Source organism: Lasiodiplodia theobromae (genome assembly GCF_012971845.1).
Source record: "Lasiodiplodia theobromae strain AM2As chromosome Unknown scaffold_6, whole genome shotgun sequence".
Taxonomy (NCBI): domain Eukaryota; kingdom Fungi; phylum Ascomycota; class Dothideomycetes; order Botryosphaeriales; family Botryosphaeriaceae; genus Lasiodiplodia; species Lasiodiplodia theobromae.
Window position 1 is genome coordinate 355926 of NW_023336552.1, and position 16918 is coordinate 372843.

The 16918-nt window shown below is 55.0% G+C and overlaps 6 protein-coding genes across 6 annotated transcripts; 2 read left to right on the forward strand and 4 right to left on the reverse strand.

Annotated features, from left to right (window-relative positions):
* Positions 1-443: 443 nt before the first annotated feature.
* On the reverse strand, positions 444-2690 carry LTHEOB_2373 (ATP-dependent RNA helicase has1; the record flags this gene model as incomplete). Its single annotated transcript, XM_035511178.1, has 10 exons — positions 444-799; positions 857-943; positions 998-1141; positions 1193-1423; positions 1474-1504; positions 1572-1708; positions 1775-1840; positions 1898-2063; positions 2117-2137; positions 2190-2690. The coding sequence occupies 10 exons, from the start codon at positions 2688-2690 to the stop codon at positions 444-446; spliced, it is 1740 nt and encodes a 579-aa protein (XP_035364082.1).
* Positions 2691-5320: 2630 nt separating this feature from the next.
* On the reverse strand, positions 5321-6233 carry LTHEOB_2374 (Short chain dehydrogenase reductase; the record flags this gene model as incomplete). The annotated part of the gene is made up of 3 exons (XM_035511179.1): positions 5321-5540; positions 5595-6142; positions 6204-6233. The coding sequence occupies 3 exons, from the start codon at positions 6231-6233 to the stop codon at positions 5321-5323; spliced, it is 798 nt and encodes a 265-aa protein (XP_035364083.1).
* A 307-nt stretch (positions 6234-6540) lies between these two features.
* On the forward strand, positions 6541-7512 carry LTHEOB_2375 (Ovarian tumor otubain; the record flags this gene model as incomplete). The annotated part of the gene is made up of 1 exon (XM_035511180.1): positions 6541-7512. The coding sequence occupies one exon, from the start codon at positions 6541-6543 to the stop codon at positions 7510-7512; it is 972 nt and encodes a 323-aa protein (XP_035364084.1).
* Positions 7513-7620: 108 nt separating this feature from the next.
* LTHEOB_2376 (Thiopurine S-methyltransferase) lies at positions 7621-8616 on the reverse strand (the record flags this gene model as incomplete). Its single annotated transcript, XM_035511181.1, has 2 exons — positions 7621-7980; positions 8047-8616. 2 exons carry the CDS (start codon positions 8614-8616, stop codon positions 7621-7623), a joined length of 930 nt encoding a protein of 309 aa, XP_035364085.1.
* Positions 8617-9510: 894 nt separating this feature from the next.
* On the forward strand, positions 9511-11280 carry LTHEOB_2377 (MFS multidrug transporter; the record flags this gene model as incomplete). The annotated part of the gene is made up of 1 exon (XM_035511182.1): positions 9511-11280. One exon carries the CDS (start codon positions 9511-9513, stop codon positions 11278-11280), a length of 1770 nt encoding a protein of 589 aa, XP_035364086.1.
* A 3289-nt stretch (positions 11281-14569) lies between these two features.
* Positions 14570-15829, reverse strand: LTHEOB_2378 (uncharacterized protein; the record flags this gene model as incomplete). The annotated part of the gene is made up of 2 exons (XM_035511183.1): positions 14570-15297; positions 15403-15829. The coding sequence occupies 2 exons, from the start codon at positions 15827-15829 to the stop codon at positions 14570-14572; spliced, it is 1155 nt and encodes a 384-aa protein (XP_035364087.1).
* Between the last annotated feature and the right edge of the window lie 1089 nt (positions 15830-16918).

Genomic DNA, 16918 nt, shown 5'->3' on the forward strand with positions numbered 1-16918 from the left:
GGTACCACTAACATCGATTTCTATCTTTGATCCGCGCTAGGCTCGTATACCAGAAAACGATATCGATAGGTGGGGTTCGTCAGCGCGGCTCAGCCTCGAGCGCGCAGATTGCACGAGATTGGCTCATAAGAATGCAGTAGCTGAGCCACCACGGGGGACGTTGAATGAATGGCCCGGGCGTCCCGGTGCAGAAGAATCTATCGACATACGCGGCCAGGCAGAATTTTCAACATGTTCAGCAGTGCGCAAGGCATACTCGCATTCCAATGTCTACTGCATTTTCTCCCACCAACGCCAAGCCACCGGCATCCGCCAGAGCATCCGGCTCTCATTAAAATGATGTATCTACATACCCAAACGCCTTACTCCCTTTTTTTCCGTGGTGCCACCTTAAGCACACAACGTACCCTTTCATTTGATCGTGCTTCAAGAGCACGTGCGGCTTAGTGCTTGAACCTCTTCGCCTGGCGAGGCTGACTGCCATACGCCCTTCTGCCTTCCTGCTTCTTGTCCCTCATGCTTGAGCCAAGCTGAATGTCCACCCGTGGAGGGGCAGAGAACCCAAAACTGCGTGCCACCTTCTTGAGGTCTAGCTTTTCCACCGAGTAGATGCTGCGAAGGCTGTGGCTAGCGTAGGCGTTGAGGTAGGAGCGGAACGCATCCTTGGCAGACTTGTTGAGATAATAGTTGCTCGAAATCAGCTTTTCGAGCTGACTCTGGATGTTGAGCAGCTTCTTCTCAGGGAAGTCAAACTCGGTAAGCTCGACTCGCGCTTCCCGGAGCACTTTGATGAAGCCCACTTCTGAGGGGTTAAGGACCAGAAGACAACGCCCGGTCTTGCCGGCTCTTGCCGTACGTCCGGCACGGTGAATGAAGCTGCGCGCATCATCAGGGGGGTCCAGCTGGATGACCCAGTCCACGGCAGGGATATCAAGGCCACGAGCTGCACTTGTTAGCTTCCTCTTGAAACGGAAATAGATTAAATGGGTTCGCTCACCTGCCACGTCTGTTGCAATCAGGCAACCGGCCTGACTGTTGGCAAATTCAAAGAAGGTAGCCGTCCGTTTCTGCTGCTTCATTTTTCCTGAAAGACCCAGGACAGGGAGGTCGATGTAGTTGAGCAAGCTCGTGAGGTATTCGACTATAGACAATGAGTATTATGACTAGTCAGCATAAGGGTAGGATGGCTTACCAGATGCGCAAGAGCTTGTGAAAACAATGATCTTCTTCTTTTGGTGCTTCTTGAGGAAGGTGAAAAGCAACCTGAACCGGAGATCCGATTCACACACGACGAAGCCCAGATCCAGACCGTCAGCAGTAGCATGCTCCTTGTAATGGTCGACTGAGATGAAGAGCGGGCCTGGCTTGAGCGAGATTCTTGCAAGGTCTTCGACCTTGGTGGTTTGGGTTGCCGAAAAGAGCGCTACAAGAGTCAGTGCTGTGCGCTAATGGGTGTACATTCGTCACACTTACCAGTTTGGCGCGATTGAGGGTTACCAAGAATCTAATTGCAATGTCAGTCTCAACCTGCTTCACTAATGCACTGTGGCGTCTCGTGAACAGCAACGAACCTTTACTATCTGGCGCATTTCGTCTTCGAAACCGGTTTCCAGGATTCTGTCGGCTTCGTCCAGGACAAGCGTGCGCAAGTTCTTGAACACGAAACCGGGGGTATTCTGCAGATGGTCGAGAAGCCTACCAGGAGTAGCTGGAACGATGTTAGTACAGAGAAGTCTATAAGTCTGCAAACTGCAGCAGAACAGGGTTAGCTTACCAATAAGAAGGTTTACACCCTTCTCCAGCTTGACCTGCTCGGCCTTCCGGTTGGCACCTCCCATGACTGCGGGAAGAAAGTTAGCCTGCCATTATTATACGATTTCTTACGCCAAAAACAAACCTATGCCAAAAGTTTGTGTATGGTGCTCCATAAGCTCCCGTGCGACACCAAATATCTGCAATGCCAGCTCTCTGGTGGGGCTAATGACGATAGCACCAGTACCGTTGCGGGGCTTGAAGCGGAGGCTGTGCAGCATCTCGACGACGGGGATGAGGAAAGCGAGGGTCTAGAGCATAGTGAGCTTTTGGGAACAAGCTGGCTGTTTGTAATTTTGCATACCTTGCCGGATCCAGTTTTTGCCTGTGCCAAAGTCAGCAGTGTTCTGGCTCAGCGCATATTAGAGTCCACTTACTGCACCAAGAAGATCCTTACCAGCCAGAAGGGGCGGAATGCCCTTGGCTTGGATCTCGGTCAGAGTGTCGAAGCCCATTTCTTTTATCGCCTTTTGGGTCTTCTCCGACAGGTTCAGGTCCGTAAACTTCTTCGGGTCGGTCCCATCTACAGCGGGAAGAGACAGCTTCGATTCGAAAGCTTCGGTAGCTGCATTGTCCAGCTCCGCATCACCCTCCTCATTGTCGCTACCGTCTGCAGGAGGCTCGCCCTCACCGTCCTCGTTCTCCTCCGATTCGCTTTCCTCTGGGACGGCGTCTTTCATGGGGACGTCGCTCTCCTCTTCGCTTTCCGCATGCTTTCTCTTCGACGCCTTTGAAGACTTCTTGGTGGACTCCTTCGAGGACTTCTTGGGTGCGGGCGCGGCCTCGGTGACGGCAGTCGCTGTCTCTGGAGCTTCGGCAGCCTTTTTGCTGTTCTTGCGCTTGCGCTTCTTGGAATCGGTAATGTCTATGGGCGCCATGTCTGCGGTGGAAGCCTATGGCGGTCGGAAGGGTGCTGGGCGTGGATTGTTCTTCGGCGCAGAGTGCAGTTGCGCTTGAACGCGGAGGTAAGTTTTCTGCGGGCGATGTAGAAAATCGATCGGCAAGTCGGCGTCTGCTAAGGCGCTTAACCCGAAACGTCATAGTGCAAGCATGGTATCCCTGTACATTTCCGGCAGTGATGATCTAACGCCTCCAGCTTCACGTCCATCTCAGCACTCCACTTCCCCCGTATGTCTTCACCGGCTGTCAGCAACGCGAGTCCAGCTCGCCCAAACCTGTCTTTTTCTCTCGTCGTGGTTGTCTTGGCAATCCTAAGTGCCACTTCCTTTCTCCGAAACGCATCATCTAATGTCGTGGCCGCCTGCTACTTCACTTGGGTCTCACTATGGCTTGCCAGGCTTGTCTCTGGCGACAAAACGGCGGTTTTTGATGGTCTGGCTCTCTTCGCCGGCCTATTACCCAGCAGTCCCCCATTGATTAGGAAGCTATTTGAGCTCGCCTCTGAATATTCGCTTCCAGCTCTTCCTATTATATCCTTGGCTTTGTTGATTGTCACGTTCTTGATATCGGAACTGTTTTTTAAGAGCCATGGCAACCAAGACGACATCCGGACGGATGACGAAAATCCTGAGAAACATTGCAGGCCGCTTCTATTCCCTTGCCGTACTACGCATGCGCGCATGTTCCCCAGGAAGCATTCTTTCGCCTACTCGTACCTTCTTGTCGGCGTTCCGGTTGGCCCGAAGGACGACAGCTGCCTTAGCACGCCAATGTTAACCGTCGATCCATGCTCTTCATCCCGAGTTTCTAAAAGAAAAGGGTGGTTCTATATCCAAGGATCTGATTACCTCGAGCGTGGTCATAACATGGATCTCAAGGGAAAGTTGACGCAATATCTCAGATCTCAGGTATGTGTGGAGTAGTTCATCGACCGGGTAATACTAACTGGTACAGAATGTCTCCGACCATGAATGGCACCATGCCTACCTTGTGACGGCAGCAAAATTCCTTGGTTATTCTTTTAACCCTGTTTCCTTTTGGTACATCTACTCGGCAAGCCATCAGCTCGTCATGATGATTTTAGAGGTGAACAACACCTTTGGCGAGAGGCGCATGTACCTTCTAAAGGGCTCCAGCCCTGACTACGATGGCACGTCGAACCGAGATGACGCTACTGATCATGCCAGACAAATTACAAAATTCACCGATGCCTGGGCGAAAGACTTCCACGTTTCTCCATTCAATTCAAGGAAAGGCTCCTATTCTCTCACTGCAGTTGATCCGTTCAAAACAAGTCAAGATGGCGTTCCCCATATCGACAACAATATTGTTCTTCGGTCATCTGAGGAGCACGCGAAACTTGTAGCTCGAGTGTTTTCAGTTGGTGCGCCGCGGGATCCCAATACGTTGTCCACTTGGCAAGCTTTGTGCTTCATTGGAAACTGGTGGTGGGTGGGCTTCGTCACATTTCCAAGAATCCTGAAGGAAGCCTATAAGCTTTACTTTTGGCGAAGCCTTGAGGTGTTCTTTCGTCCAGAAGTCGCGCCTACAAGTATTGGTCGGGATCCCACAACAATCGAAAAGTCAGTAACATAAATTGCCTAAACAAAAGTCATCTACTGACACGAAATTACAGGCACCTGGAAGGTTTTTTCCGCCAATACCTTCAGTATCTTGTAAGCCACACGGACCAGCCCGTTCGGGTTTCATACACACCTGCTCCTGGCCTTGGTGAGACCCAAGAATATCTTTCCCCGAGCGGAGAGAAAGGCGGTCCTACGAACTCTCTGGCCATAAATGTGACTAGTCCGGCCTTCTACAGCCGGTTTGTGCACTACAACCACACATCCGAGGCCCTAGATCGCGAAGCTCTCTTTACCAACGAGAAAAACAGAACTGCGTGGATATCAAACCCCCAAATGCTAAAGCTTCTGCCTCTGAATCATCCAAGGTACACGGAGCCGTTGCAGCCCAAACTTGGTCGATTAGGAGATGCTATCGGTTGGCAGCTTCTCCGCAAATGGCGCTGTGCGCCGGCAGCACCAAGTTACCCTGATTTTCCGCAGGGACCCGATCCAGCTTTCATCCGCGAAGACATCAGACCGAGAGGGTTTGCAGCGTGCGATGAATACGTCATGCGGAATTGTCACGATGCATGGCTCTATAAGAGGTGTCTGCTCAAGCTTTTCCTAGCGCAGAGGTTCGGCCTCGGCTACACTGAGGTCATCGATTTGCTGGATTTGATTGTCAGAATTTGTTTAGTTGTTGGCGTTCTCCTGGTGATACCAAGTGATCTGCGGGCATTACTCGAGCGTGGCGCGGAGGATGTAGGATCGGCAGGGCCCAAAGTTCTCGGGTTCAACGCGGTTCACGCTTGGAGTCTGATCAAAGGAGCGATCTGATTACATGGTCTTAGGTCCTTCTAGATTATTGATAGAATGCCTTAGCGGTTTATCGTTTCCTCACCGGTCGCTTCGGGTAATAGCTTTGATCTATAGAGGCCTGGTGCCCGCTTCAATTAAATGCGCTCGAGCCACGGCCGTACCATCCGCAAGGCAGACTTCAGCTACCTCCTTGATACAATTTGTTCTAACTGCACTGATGAAGATTAAAGCTTCGCACTGATCACGCTACCACCGTCCAAAGTGATGGTCGCTCCGTTGACATAACTGCCAGCTTTGCTGGACAAGAAAAGGCAGGCGCCCGCAACATCCTCAGGGCTGCCAATGCGGTGCAGTGGAATGCCCCGTTCGATCTCTTCCTTATACTTCTCCAGCGTCGCCGCCATCATCTTCGACTCGAACGGACCGCAGGCAAGAGTGTTGGAGCTATCGCACCGTAAGCTTGGGTGGTTTCCTTTCGAGTTGTAATAATAAACTTACGTGATATTCCTCTTGCCGAGGTGGTTCGCGAGCACACGGCTCAGATGGTGCAAGCCGGCCTTGCTGCTCGAATACGCGAACGTCTCGAGCGCAGGCACCCTCAGCCCATCCACCGAACCAATATTGATAACCCTCGCCGGATCGCCGTCGCTGGCAGCCTTCTCCATCAGCGGCGTCACTAGCTGGGTGATGGTGAAGACACGGTGCAGGTTGAGCGTGAGCACACGGATCCACGCCGACTCCGGGTACTCGTTGTAGGGCGCGCCCCAGTTGGAGCCCGAGTTGTTGACCAGCACGTGCAGTTTCTCCTCGCGCCGGCCCAGCTCGGCTGCGAGCCGCTTGCACTCCTCCTCCTTGTAGAAGTCGGCCGGGATGGCGTGCGCAGTGCCGCCGCTGGCCTGGCCCGCCTTGTTCAGCTCGGCGACGGCGGCGTCGCACGCCTTCGCGTCGCGCGAGGAGATGTAGACTTTGGCGCCGTTGGTGACGAAACCCTCGGAGATCATGCGGCCGATGCCTTTGGCGCCGCCGGTGACGAGGACGACTTTGCCCTGAGCGAGCGGAACGGCATCGTGTTAGCTTCGCCCTGTGATGCAGCAGCTGTTACTGTACCTTGACGCTGAAGAGGTTGTTGACATCCATTGCGGCGGGAATTGATTGATTCAGCTCACTGGAGGCGGAAAGCAAAGCTGGGGCATGGCGGCAGGCGGTTATTCAAGTAGTACGCTTGCCCAGCGAGCTCCCGCCTCAGTAATCTGGGGAAACGTACGTAGAATGCCAATGCCGAGGCAGTCGGCGCCGCCGAAACGGGAGGGGGATCGCCCTGTGCCACAAGTGGGTGGCTTTGCCGCGGGGCTGACTCGCTCTTTGCTTTCCCCAAACTTTCGAGAGCTCTGCACTGCAAACTTTCTTTTCACATCCATCTCTTCAACACCCCGCCACGCCGACCATGGAAGAGCTACAGGCCAGACACCGCAAGGAGCAGCGCGACCTGCAGGCCCGCGTTACGCAGAAGAAGAAGGCCGCCTCCAAGAAGACCCGCAAAGGTGTCAACGACGAATGCGCGAGACTCGAACAGGAGCTGAAGGAGCGGCAAGAGCGCGAGATTGCAGAGCTCACCGGTAACGCCGGTGATGGGATCGTTGAGCCCGAAGCTGATGGGTACACGGTTGAAGACGGAGGTGACAAGGACGATCTTGCAGATGCCACCGAGAAGCTTTCGATATCGTCGAGCCAGCAGCCCACTGCCGCCGCCGCCTCCGCCCCGGACGCGCAACAATCTGAGGGACCGAAGCGCAAGGGCAACCGGCAAAAGGCTCGCCTGGCTCGTCGTGCCGCTGAGCAGGAGGCATTGGTCGCCGAGGCCGCTGCAGAGGCGCAATCAATGCCCGACCTGCGCAAGGCCGAGCGCACTGCTCTGGTCGAGCAATTTGAGAAGCGCGGGCTCAAGGAGCAGATCATTCGTGCTGATGGACACTGCTTGTATAGCGCCATTGCCGATGGCATGACAGATCAGGGCCTTGATTTGAAGCCGCGGATTGCGCCAAACATCGTTGGACAAGAAAACGGGGAAGCTGATGGCAAGAAAGAAGGCTACAAGACTGTGAGAAAGGCAGCCGCCGATTGGATCGCGTCGCACCCGGATGACTTCGCCCCATTCATGGAAGAGCCGCTTGACTCCTACGTGGTCAAGGTCCGGGATTCTGGAGAATGGGGTGGACACATGGAATTACTGGCGCTGGCAAGAACTTACGGCGTCAACATCAAGGTGCTCCACTCCGATGGGAGGGTCGACACCATTGAGGCTGGTGCGGAAGGCCAGGCCCCGGTCAATGGAGAAGAGAAGGAATTATGGCTGGCGTACTACAAACACGGCTTCGGCTTGGGAGAGCATTACAATTCTCTGAGGAAAGGAGCTTGATTCCACAACATTTACACGACTTCTACAAGAGGGAACCTTAATGAAGGGACAGGACCTCGTCTGAGGAGGCCGTTCTGAAAGGCGAGGCGCTCTGACAAAGATCGTCGCTCATGCAGTCGGGTGCCGCCAAATGCTCACGAAATCGGTACCCTTCCCGATTTCGTGGGTCTGCTCGGGCTGATAGTGCGCAATCCGCACCAGTCCATTCTTGTTCCTGGGGACCACTCCATTCTCGTCTCGCTGCTCAACGATATGGCCGTCCTCGCCGTACTTCAACTCCTCTCCCGGACGACTGAGGTGCTGCTCGTATACCCTCGGCTGCAGGCCAAATGGAGGGCCGCCTGTGGACGGCTCTTTATATGTAGGAAATTCGATACAGACGAGCGCGGCGTGCGGATCGTGGGATAGGAGCTGCGACATCCGGAGCGACCACGCTGGACGAAGCTCGGGAGGCAGAGCGGAGAGAAACTATGGTCAAGATGGTTAGACACATTGGCTCAAAGAAGTAAGAATAGAAGACGGATAAGGGCGTACCGTATAATCGTAGATCAAGTCGAATTCCCCTCCAGCTTCCTTCAACCAATCGTCCTTGAAGAAGTCACCAAGCAGAAAGTTGACAGAGCCGCGTCCAACGTCGTTGTCAATCGTCTCATACTTGTGGAACTCGTTGTCCTCGGTTTCCTTCACCCACTTCCTGGCCGCCTCGATGGCATTAGTGCTCACTTCTAGCCCCCACGCGTCGTATCCATACGAGGCAAGCAAGACGACGTCATAGCCTTTACCGCAGCCAGGCACAAGCGCGCGCTTCCGCCTCTTTGTTTCTCTATCGACAGGCGCGGGCACCATGGGACGCACCTCCTTGGTGAGGTCCTTCTTGGGGTTGGGGAAAACATGGGTTGTCAACAGCTCGCGCAACGCCGGGTTGGGGAAGCCTTTGTCCCAAGGCAGGAAGTCGCCCTCTTTCCACAGGTCGTCCCAACGTGCACCCTGGTCCCTGGCTTCGGTGCTACCGAAATGAGTGCGCAATCGCTCGCGGGCGTCGGTGGGATGTTGGTTGAATTTGCCCGGTGGAGGGCTAGCGCGGCCGGAAGGCTCGGGCTGCATTGTTTAGAGGTGAGTAGCTTAAGGGCGGTGTGAGGCCTGGATGTTGGTTGGCAGGTGGTAAACTCTAGCGTGGGACTGGGCTGGTCGGAGCTGCGCGCGTGAACACTGGTTGATGGCAGGAAATGTGGTGGGAGTCGACGGTGGGCGTGGAGGGGTTTTGAGGTCGTGACGAATGTTGGTTTAACGTCTGACTGCGGCGAAACATAACGACTCAAGAGCCCTGCTGACTGCAAGATTGAATTAGGATTTGGAGTATGACGCTTCGCTGCCACCAATGACGAATGCGGTTCCACCAAGGTACCCGCCGCCAGGCCAGGAACGGCAGCGCGGGGCACATCACTAAGCGAGTGCTTGGCCATGCTTGACAGCGGCGCCGCAATCAAGTGACCCGCTCGGCCTTCGCGCTTTTGGGGCGGATAGCCGGCATCGCCTGCCTCTTCCCGCATCCCTCGACTCGGGCAATCGCCTGCTTGAAGCGGGGTGCGTGCAGCTGCTTTATCATCATGGCGCGCCGCCCGATAAACGTGCCGCTGCGCTCAGCGGCTCCTACCACCGTCCTCTTTCTCTTATCCGACTCGTGTTCGGAAGAGCCCAAGTGCGGTGGAGCAGCAAAAATTCTAGAGGTGCTCGGAACACTTCCGTCCCGCAACACGGCCCCGTGCGGCGGATGGCTACAAATATCGTGAGACACAGGGGAAGCCTTATACCTTTGTTTTCTCAATCTTTCTCCGTCCAAGTCTCCCCCTCCTGACTTCTTGGTACCCTCGGGAGCCCCCGCTCGTTCCCGACGCACTCATATCGCGCAGCATCGGCTATTCCTCCGCCCCATTAGGAAAGTGCCGAGGCAATCCTCCGACCAAGAAACCATTCACGACAATCAGATTTTAGCCACTCATGTCAGACGAGGAGAAGGACGTCGGCTTCGAGGTCAAGCCTTCATCGGCGAGGGAACCGGAGGAAGACAGGCCCAAGACCGGCACCAGCAGTGTAATATCCGACGACGATGAGATTCACCGGGAGCAGGACGCAACCCAACAGGCCCCCCAATTGCACCCCATAGCATCACGTTCGTCAGCCGTGTCCCGGACGCCCACCGTCATACCCCGGCGCGAGCGTCGAGGGCTGCTCGCCCACCTGTGCCTGATCCCGGAAGTTTCAAATCCGTACGAGTACAGCCGCAAAATCAAATGGACCATCACCTTCTTCGTCGCGCTGGCGGCCATGGCAGCCCCCACGGGCTCGGCCATTATCCTTCCCGCCCTCAATGACATTGCCGCCGACCTCGATACTACCCTCACGATTACTAACATGAGTGTCGCCTTCTACATGTTGGCTATGGCCATCTTTCCGCTATGGTGGAGCTCCTTTTCCGAGACGCTGGGCCGCCGCACCATCTACCTCAGCTCCTTCGTCCTCTTTATCCTCTGGGGTATCCTCTCTGCCGTGGCTAACAACATCTCCATGCTGATCGTTATGCGGGTATTGAGCGGAGGCGCGTCGGCCAGTGTGCAGGCTGTCGGTGGTGGCACAATCGCTGACATCTGGGAGGTGAAGGAGCGTGGCCGCGCCATGGGTATCTTCTATCTAGGCCCGTTGTGCGGGCCCCTGATTGCCCCGATCGTCGGTGGCGCACTTGCGCAGGGTTTGGGTTGGAGAAGTACTCAGTGGTTCTTGGTCATCTATGGCGCTGTCGTTTGGCTCAGCATATGCTTTATGCTTCCAGAGACGCTGCGCCGTACGAAGAACGTTGCAGCTGAAGCTGAGAAAGAGGCAGCAAAGAAGACAGACGACCCTCTTGCCGGAAGCAACACCGCTGAAGAGGTCGAGGCGGCCGCCGGAGGCCTGGAGAAACCTGCCACCAACACTGCCGCACAGCCTTCACTGCAGCGCGTCTCAACCCGGCAGAGTGTGCAGCGCACAACGACTAAGTGGCTCCTCGTCGTGCGCCGCTGCTTCATCGACCCGCTCCGCATCATCCTCTACCTGCGCTTTCCGGCCATCTTCTTTGTCGTTTCGTACGCCACCATCGCCTTCGCCTGCCTGTATGTGCTCAACATCAGCATTGAGACGACCTTCTCGCACCAGCCCTACGGCTTCTCCACCGTCATCGTCGGCCTGCTCTACATCCCCAACTCGCTTGGCTACATGGTCACGTCCATCTTCGGCGGCCGCTGGATCGACAGCATCATGCGCCGCGAGGCGGTGCGCAAGAACCGCGTCGACCCCGTGACGGGCAAGCTGCAGTTCCGGCCCGAGGACCGCATGCGCGAGAACGCGTGGCTGGGCGCCGCGCTGTTCCCCGCGGCGCTGGTGTGGTACGGGTGGACGGCGCAGAAGGGCGTCTTCTGGCTGTGCCCGATGATTGCGAACTTCTTCTTCGGCATCGGCAGCATGCTCATCTTCGCCATGGCCACCACCATGCTGACCGAGTTCATGCCCAAGAAGGCGAGCAATGGCATCGCTCTCAACAACTTCGTTCGCAACATCTTCAGTTGCGTCGGCAGTGTCGTCGCGCAGCCCCTCATTTCTGCTATCGGAAATGGCTGGCTGTTCACCGGATTGGCGGTCATTTCATTTGTCTGGGGTTCTACCTGCATTTGGGCCATGATGAAGTTCGGCGAGAGGATGCGTAAAGGGATGGATGGGCATAAGGCATTTTCATGAGAGGAGCAAAACAGAATGATTCTCGCATTGATTCAGGAGTATACGACCGGGTTGGGAAACAAAAAAAAGAATGAGAAAAACCGGTACGATAGATCATCACGACTGGTGTCTGACGAACATAAAAGGAAACAAACGAAGTTACAGATAGACATAATGACCAATGAATCGTTTAAAATACGTGATTGGGGTTCGAGATTCGTGAATAACTAAAAAAAAACAGGGCGAAAGATTACACATGAATACCCTGTTTTGGACTTTCTGCAACAAGGGATTGAGCGGACAAGCTATCAGAGATCAGCTGGCCAATACTTTCTGGGCCAACCTCGTAACCTCTCCGATATATCCGGGATTATTCAATAGATAATCATGCGCTTCCACTCCCGAGGATTCGGCGGCTTACACTTGTCGCAGTGCTCGCCTGGGCCGAAGAAAGCACATTCGCCGACAAGCTGGTAGCCATCCTGGTAGGGACGAAGTACCCACGGAAGCCTCATGCCTGAAAGAAGGCACACTTCATCTCCTTCCATCATAGCGAGAGGTCCAGCCCCGACAAAGATAGATTGCTCCCCGAGGAACAGCGTCTGTCCTCGGCTAGCACATAACGTAGGAATGAGTGACTCGAAAGATTGCATGAGAGGGGAAATGCACGAAGTACAAGGCCCACAGTCGCCAGAGCGCTGTGACTGGTAACAAGGACGACACCGTGATATACGAAAGAACAGCTCGTTGAGATGCTGCATGATGCGGTGGTCGTAGGGGACATCATCCAGAAACGTGAGCCCGGGGGAAATGTCCGACAACTTTGGAAAAGAAATGCGATTCCACACACTCTCGCCGCCACTCTCGTCCCACCAGGCGCATGCACTTTCCCACCATCCTAGCCAGTCGGCAAATGCCGCTGGCTGTTTGGGTATTTTATCTATTATTGGGCGAATGATGCAGCCTTGAGGGGTCTTCTGCACATCCACGCAGTGAATCGTGTCGATCGCTTTCCCGAAAAGATCGAGTGCCGCGCTGTTGGGCACAAATGTGGCGAGCTGCGTATCCGGGCCACTTCGAGCTGGGAGAAGGTATGACATGAGCTCTTCGCTGACGACGAGTGATGTCTGCGCCACGGACCAATCTGGAATCCATGACGGCAATCCCGCGAGATGGGTCTTGCTCTGACTTTCTAGTATGATATCAACCAAGGATGCCTTGGATTCCGAGATGAGATACTTGGCAAAATCGAGGAAGGTTTCGACCACGGGTTTGGAATAATCGGGAATGAATGGTTTGGTATCCATGTCGTTAACCAGCCCGAGGATGGCGAATATCTTGTCGCGAGGGTCACTGCAATGACCGTCTCGGACATCGCGAACGAGGTTCCATAAATTGCGGCTTTTGTCCGTGTGTCCAATTTGAAGCCGGACCGCAGGAGGAAACCAGTCTGCGGCGTCTTTGTACCGTTGGACGTCAGGGTCCTCAGGCAACCAGTACAGATTCCAGCGGTTGCCGGTGAGGTTGAGTACCGAGAGCGAATGCCAGGGAACAACATCGTTCCCACACATAGCTACAACCTGTTTTGCAAGAGCTACCTCTTGCATGACCCAGGCCCGGAAGAACCACGGCCTTTGGAAAAGTTCGTGAATTGCTACTATCACCTGTGCGCGAATCTGTAATGTCTCATCGTCCGGATAGTGATGAAACATACTTGGAGGAAGGTAGCCAATGGGGAACTTTTCCGTTCGAGAGGTGAAATTGAAGAAGTCAAACAAGGTTTTGCTTGACTCGCTTCCTTCCCCTAGATAGACCAGGACTCGAAAAGCGCTCGAGTAGATTCGAGACATGCAGCGAATCTGGTGGCTTCGCTCTCCCACATTGAATTGATCAATACAAACGGAATCAATCCAGATGAGGCGCTTTAGTTTTTTCAGAAGAAGACGGCGAAGGACATTCTCGCAACTCGAGGTCACCGCCAGACGTCTACGGCTTGGCCCACAGAGTACGTTCTTGCACAGTGAAGAATCGCCATTTGAGTCCGCCCATGTGTAAGAGACAGCCTCGAATGGGGGTAGGTCCTCAATATTCATGCGGACGAGTGTGCAATGGATGGGCTCAGCTATCGTGCCTGGATGTAAAACAGCCAAGCGGATTTCCTTATCCTGCTGGATCGGAGCATACATGTACTTGCGAAATGGCTCGATAGTTGAACCTGGTGTCACAGGAATTGTTGAGATATCATCTGGTCCTTGGCTCCTGATGGTGTAGTAGATATGCCTGATGTCGATGAGATCGCTGCCGCATGACTCGCAGATGGGGACTTTATTCTGTAGAGTTACGGACACGGATGAGCATTGACATAAATTGGTGTTTGCTGGAAAAACTAATTGCTGTGGGGCTGTGGCGCTGTCCTCTCTCAATCTCAGAGCGCGACAGGGCCGGCAAATGTTATCGCCAGCGACCGGGTGGCGGCAAAGATCACACAGCCCATCAGGGATAGCAGGGAGACGTTTCTCAAAGTCGTAGGTATCACTGACGGCACTCATGTCGTACGAAGCGGGGTGTGTGGGCAGGAGAAGCAACACTGTGATATTGGTGGGGATGCCAGGGAGCAAGACTGAGGGGGGCCAAGCATTCAACTATGCTGTGCGACGTGAGCAAAAGTGCCACTGGACTACCATGATTGGCTCCCGCTTGTCACCCAATGGCCGCTGTGGAGACGGATGGTCGCTGGATTATCCTGTGACGTTTGCGCCGGAGTGTCAAAAAGTTAATTTTGATGAAAGAACATCCGGTCTTCACCTTGTGTAGCAAGTGGCCATGCACGGTGGTAGATGTTGGAGACTTGCCTGTGTCTTGATTCCTATCCAAGCTGGCAGATCATGCAGTCAGGCAGATCACTGGATTAACGTCCAGAAGAGTTCTAGAAGCGCTCGGAAGTCTAGCGCCGTGCGGCAAATTTAAGCTTACCCAGTGGCAAGATAAATTGATTAACGGCAGGCAAGTAGTGGTTCGGAATGCTTATGCTATCACCATCCCTTTTCCGGCGTCTCAATGACATGCATCCATGCCCGGCATACCGGGTCTTCTCCGTCAATAAACGCCCTCGGCACAAAGCCCCTCACATCCACACCAGGCGAAAGAAAAAGGAACAAAAGATACCAGCCAACGCCTTGCCTTCTCACCCAGAAAGAAAAGTAGTCATCATCATGCATCCCCCATTTTCTGTGCCCGACACGGCTGACCAAAGACGAGTAAGAAGAGAAGGATAGGAATGATTCCTGATTATTAACGGAAAGGACTAACGTCATACGCTTTGGTGCACCGTTGCGGGCTCGTGTTGATACGACATGTCGGATACCACCGAGAGATGGTCGTCTGCTTCTCGCGCAAACGGGTTCATGGGCGGCCCTGACATGATGGAAACGTTGTCATCATCCGACGGATCTGCGAACGGATTGACGACTCGGGTGTGATCGTGGAGGGGCTGAGAACTTGCATAGTCAGCTCGGTAGTTAGTGCGCATGCTCGAGCCCCTAGAGATGGGTGGCACGCTGCGTGGGCGATACGGTGGCGGAGGCTCCTCGTGGAACTCTCCGTCCAGCATGAAGCCAGCCGGCCTCTGGCCGCTGCGTACCGAGTTTGTGCGGACGGAGAGGGCCTCGGATGTGTCGATGCCGGTGAAATACGAGGAGTTGTTCGCCGGGTTCATGGCCGAAACGATGACGGGTGGAGGGGCTGGTACAGGCGTCACTGCTCTCGGTGAATCTTGCGGAGAGGGCTCTCGAATCGCAGGGGGTTCTTGGACCGGAGGCTGCTGAACGAAAGGCGGCTGTTGGGAGTCATCGCTGTGGCGGAACTTCATCTCGTCGGCTGCCATGGCACGTTCTGCGTCTCTCTTCTGCCTCCGGCGACGCATGACAACAAAGGCAGTGAAGGCGAGCAATGAGATGACCAGAACGGGGATTATGACACCGGCCAAGATGAGGCCCAGGGGTGGACCGGAGTCATGGTCTTGTTCTGCTGAAGTGGAACCTGATGAGACTGTTACTCCTCCATTGCTATCAAACCCAGTTGGACCCGGCGACGGCGCGGCTTGGCCGTATGTTTGTCCATGCCCTTCAGAACAAGACGACGTACTCGCTGCGCTCGCAGAGCTTCCTGCTTGACCGGGCGCTGAGGTTGAGGATGGAGCACCGTGCGTGGCCGAAGAGCCTACGTGGGCGCCCGGATTTCCAAGTTCAGTCGCAGGAGTGACGGTAACAGACGTCTTCGAGATGGGGATCAAGGTCGACGAAACGGCCGTTGGTTGCGCCGACGTTGTCGACTGCAGGCGGCTCTTCAGGGCATCGGGAAGGTCATCGGTGCTCAGACTCATCCACGACGGCAGGCCGGTGCTGTCGAGGGTGAAGGGAGCGCCCATGATGGTGACAACAGTGGGAAGAGTGGTTAGGTCTTCCCAGACGTCCTCGGCGGATTTTCGAACTTCTTCCCAGTAGTCTTCTTGCTCGTCCTCTGGGTCGTCGTGCCGGGCGCGGCGGATCTCATCAGACACAGGGAAGGGCATGATTGCTGATTATAAGACAGGATAGGCCAGCGGGTCCTAGGATGCGTCATATGAGGGCTGAGCTGAGCGTCAGCGAGGCTATACATAATGGTGGTCATGGCCGCTTCGCAGTGGTCGGACTGAAACCCCAGGCAGAGCGGGGCCGAAGAACGGGCGGGAGTGGGAAAAGTACCAAGAATCGTGCTTATCGATAGCCTGCGCGCTCGGGCCACGCCGCTGCCTGGGTGCGATTGCCGTCTCTGCTTCTACGACGACACGCGCTCAACACCCTCTGAAGGTTTCTGGTCGCGAAAGAGACCTGAGAGAACAAGAGAGCGCCGGCGCTGGGTGTTTAAAGCGTAAGCGCAGGGCCGCCCTGCGCCGCCCCAACCCTCAGCTACACGCTCGACGGGGCTGTGCCGGCGAATCACGCCTGACGCCTGCCCCGCCCGGCCTCTTATTTTTGGCGTTGCATGCACAGGGCTTATCCGTGACAGGCCGGTTCTCTTCCTTCGAAACACCACCGGTCTGCAGTCAGCAAATCATCGCCCAAACACTTTCCTAGCTTGTCGAGCCTTCCCGTCTCTGTGCAGCTTGTATGACGGCATGCCAACCGAGGCCATCGCACGAGCCCGTACTCCCTTACTCCCGGCTCCATCAGGAAAGCCATTCTTCACCATCGCGACGCCCGCGCTACACAGGCAAGTCTCTGTCTCGTATCGCCAGTCCACCTCTTGGAACCTAAAAAAGCCCTCTCTCTCCACCCTCTTCCCAAATCCTTCTGGAACAACTGCCTGCCCTGATAAATCTCCGCCTGCCGCCAAGCCTGGTGTTGGCATGCTCGGCATCAACATCCGTCTATGAACAGCATCATCCCGGTCGGAACTTGGCACCCAGCACGACCAAGGACGCGCCGGGCTTTTGCCATTGCTGGAAAGCAAATGTCGTTTCCGGCCCGTCGGTTGGGAACTCGCCAACTGATATGTACAGAACACAGCCACCTGGATCCACTCACCTCCGCCCCCACCCAGAGTGAAAGCTGGCTTTAAAGCTGTGCAACGCCCTTTTTGCACGCGCCGAGGCACACTTCTGGCAAAGATAGAGTCATTT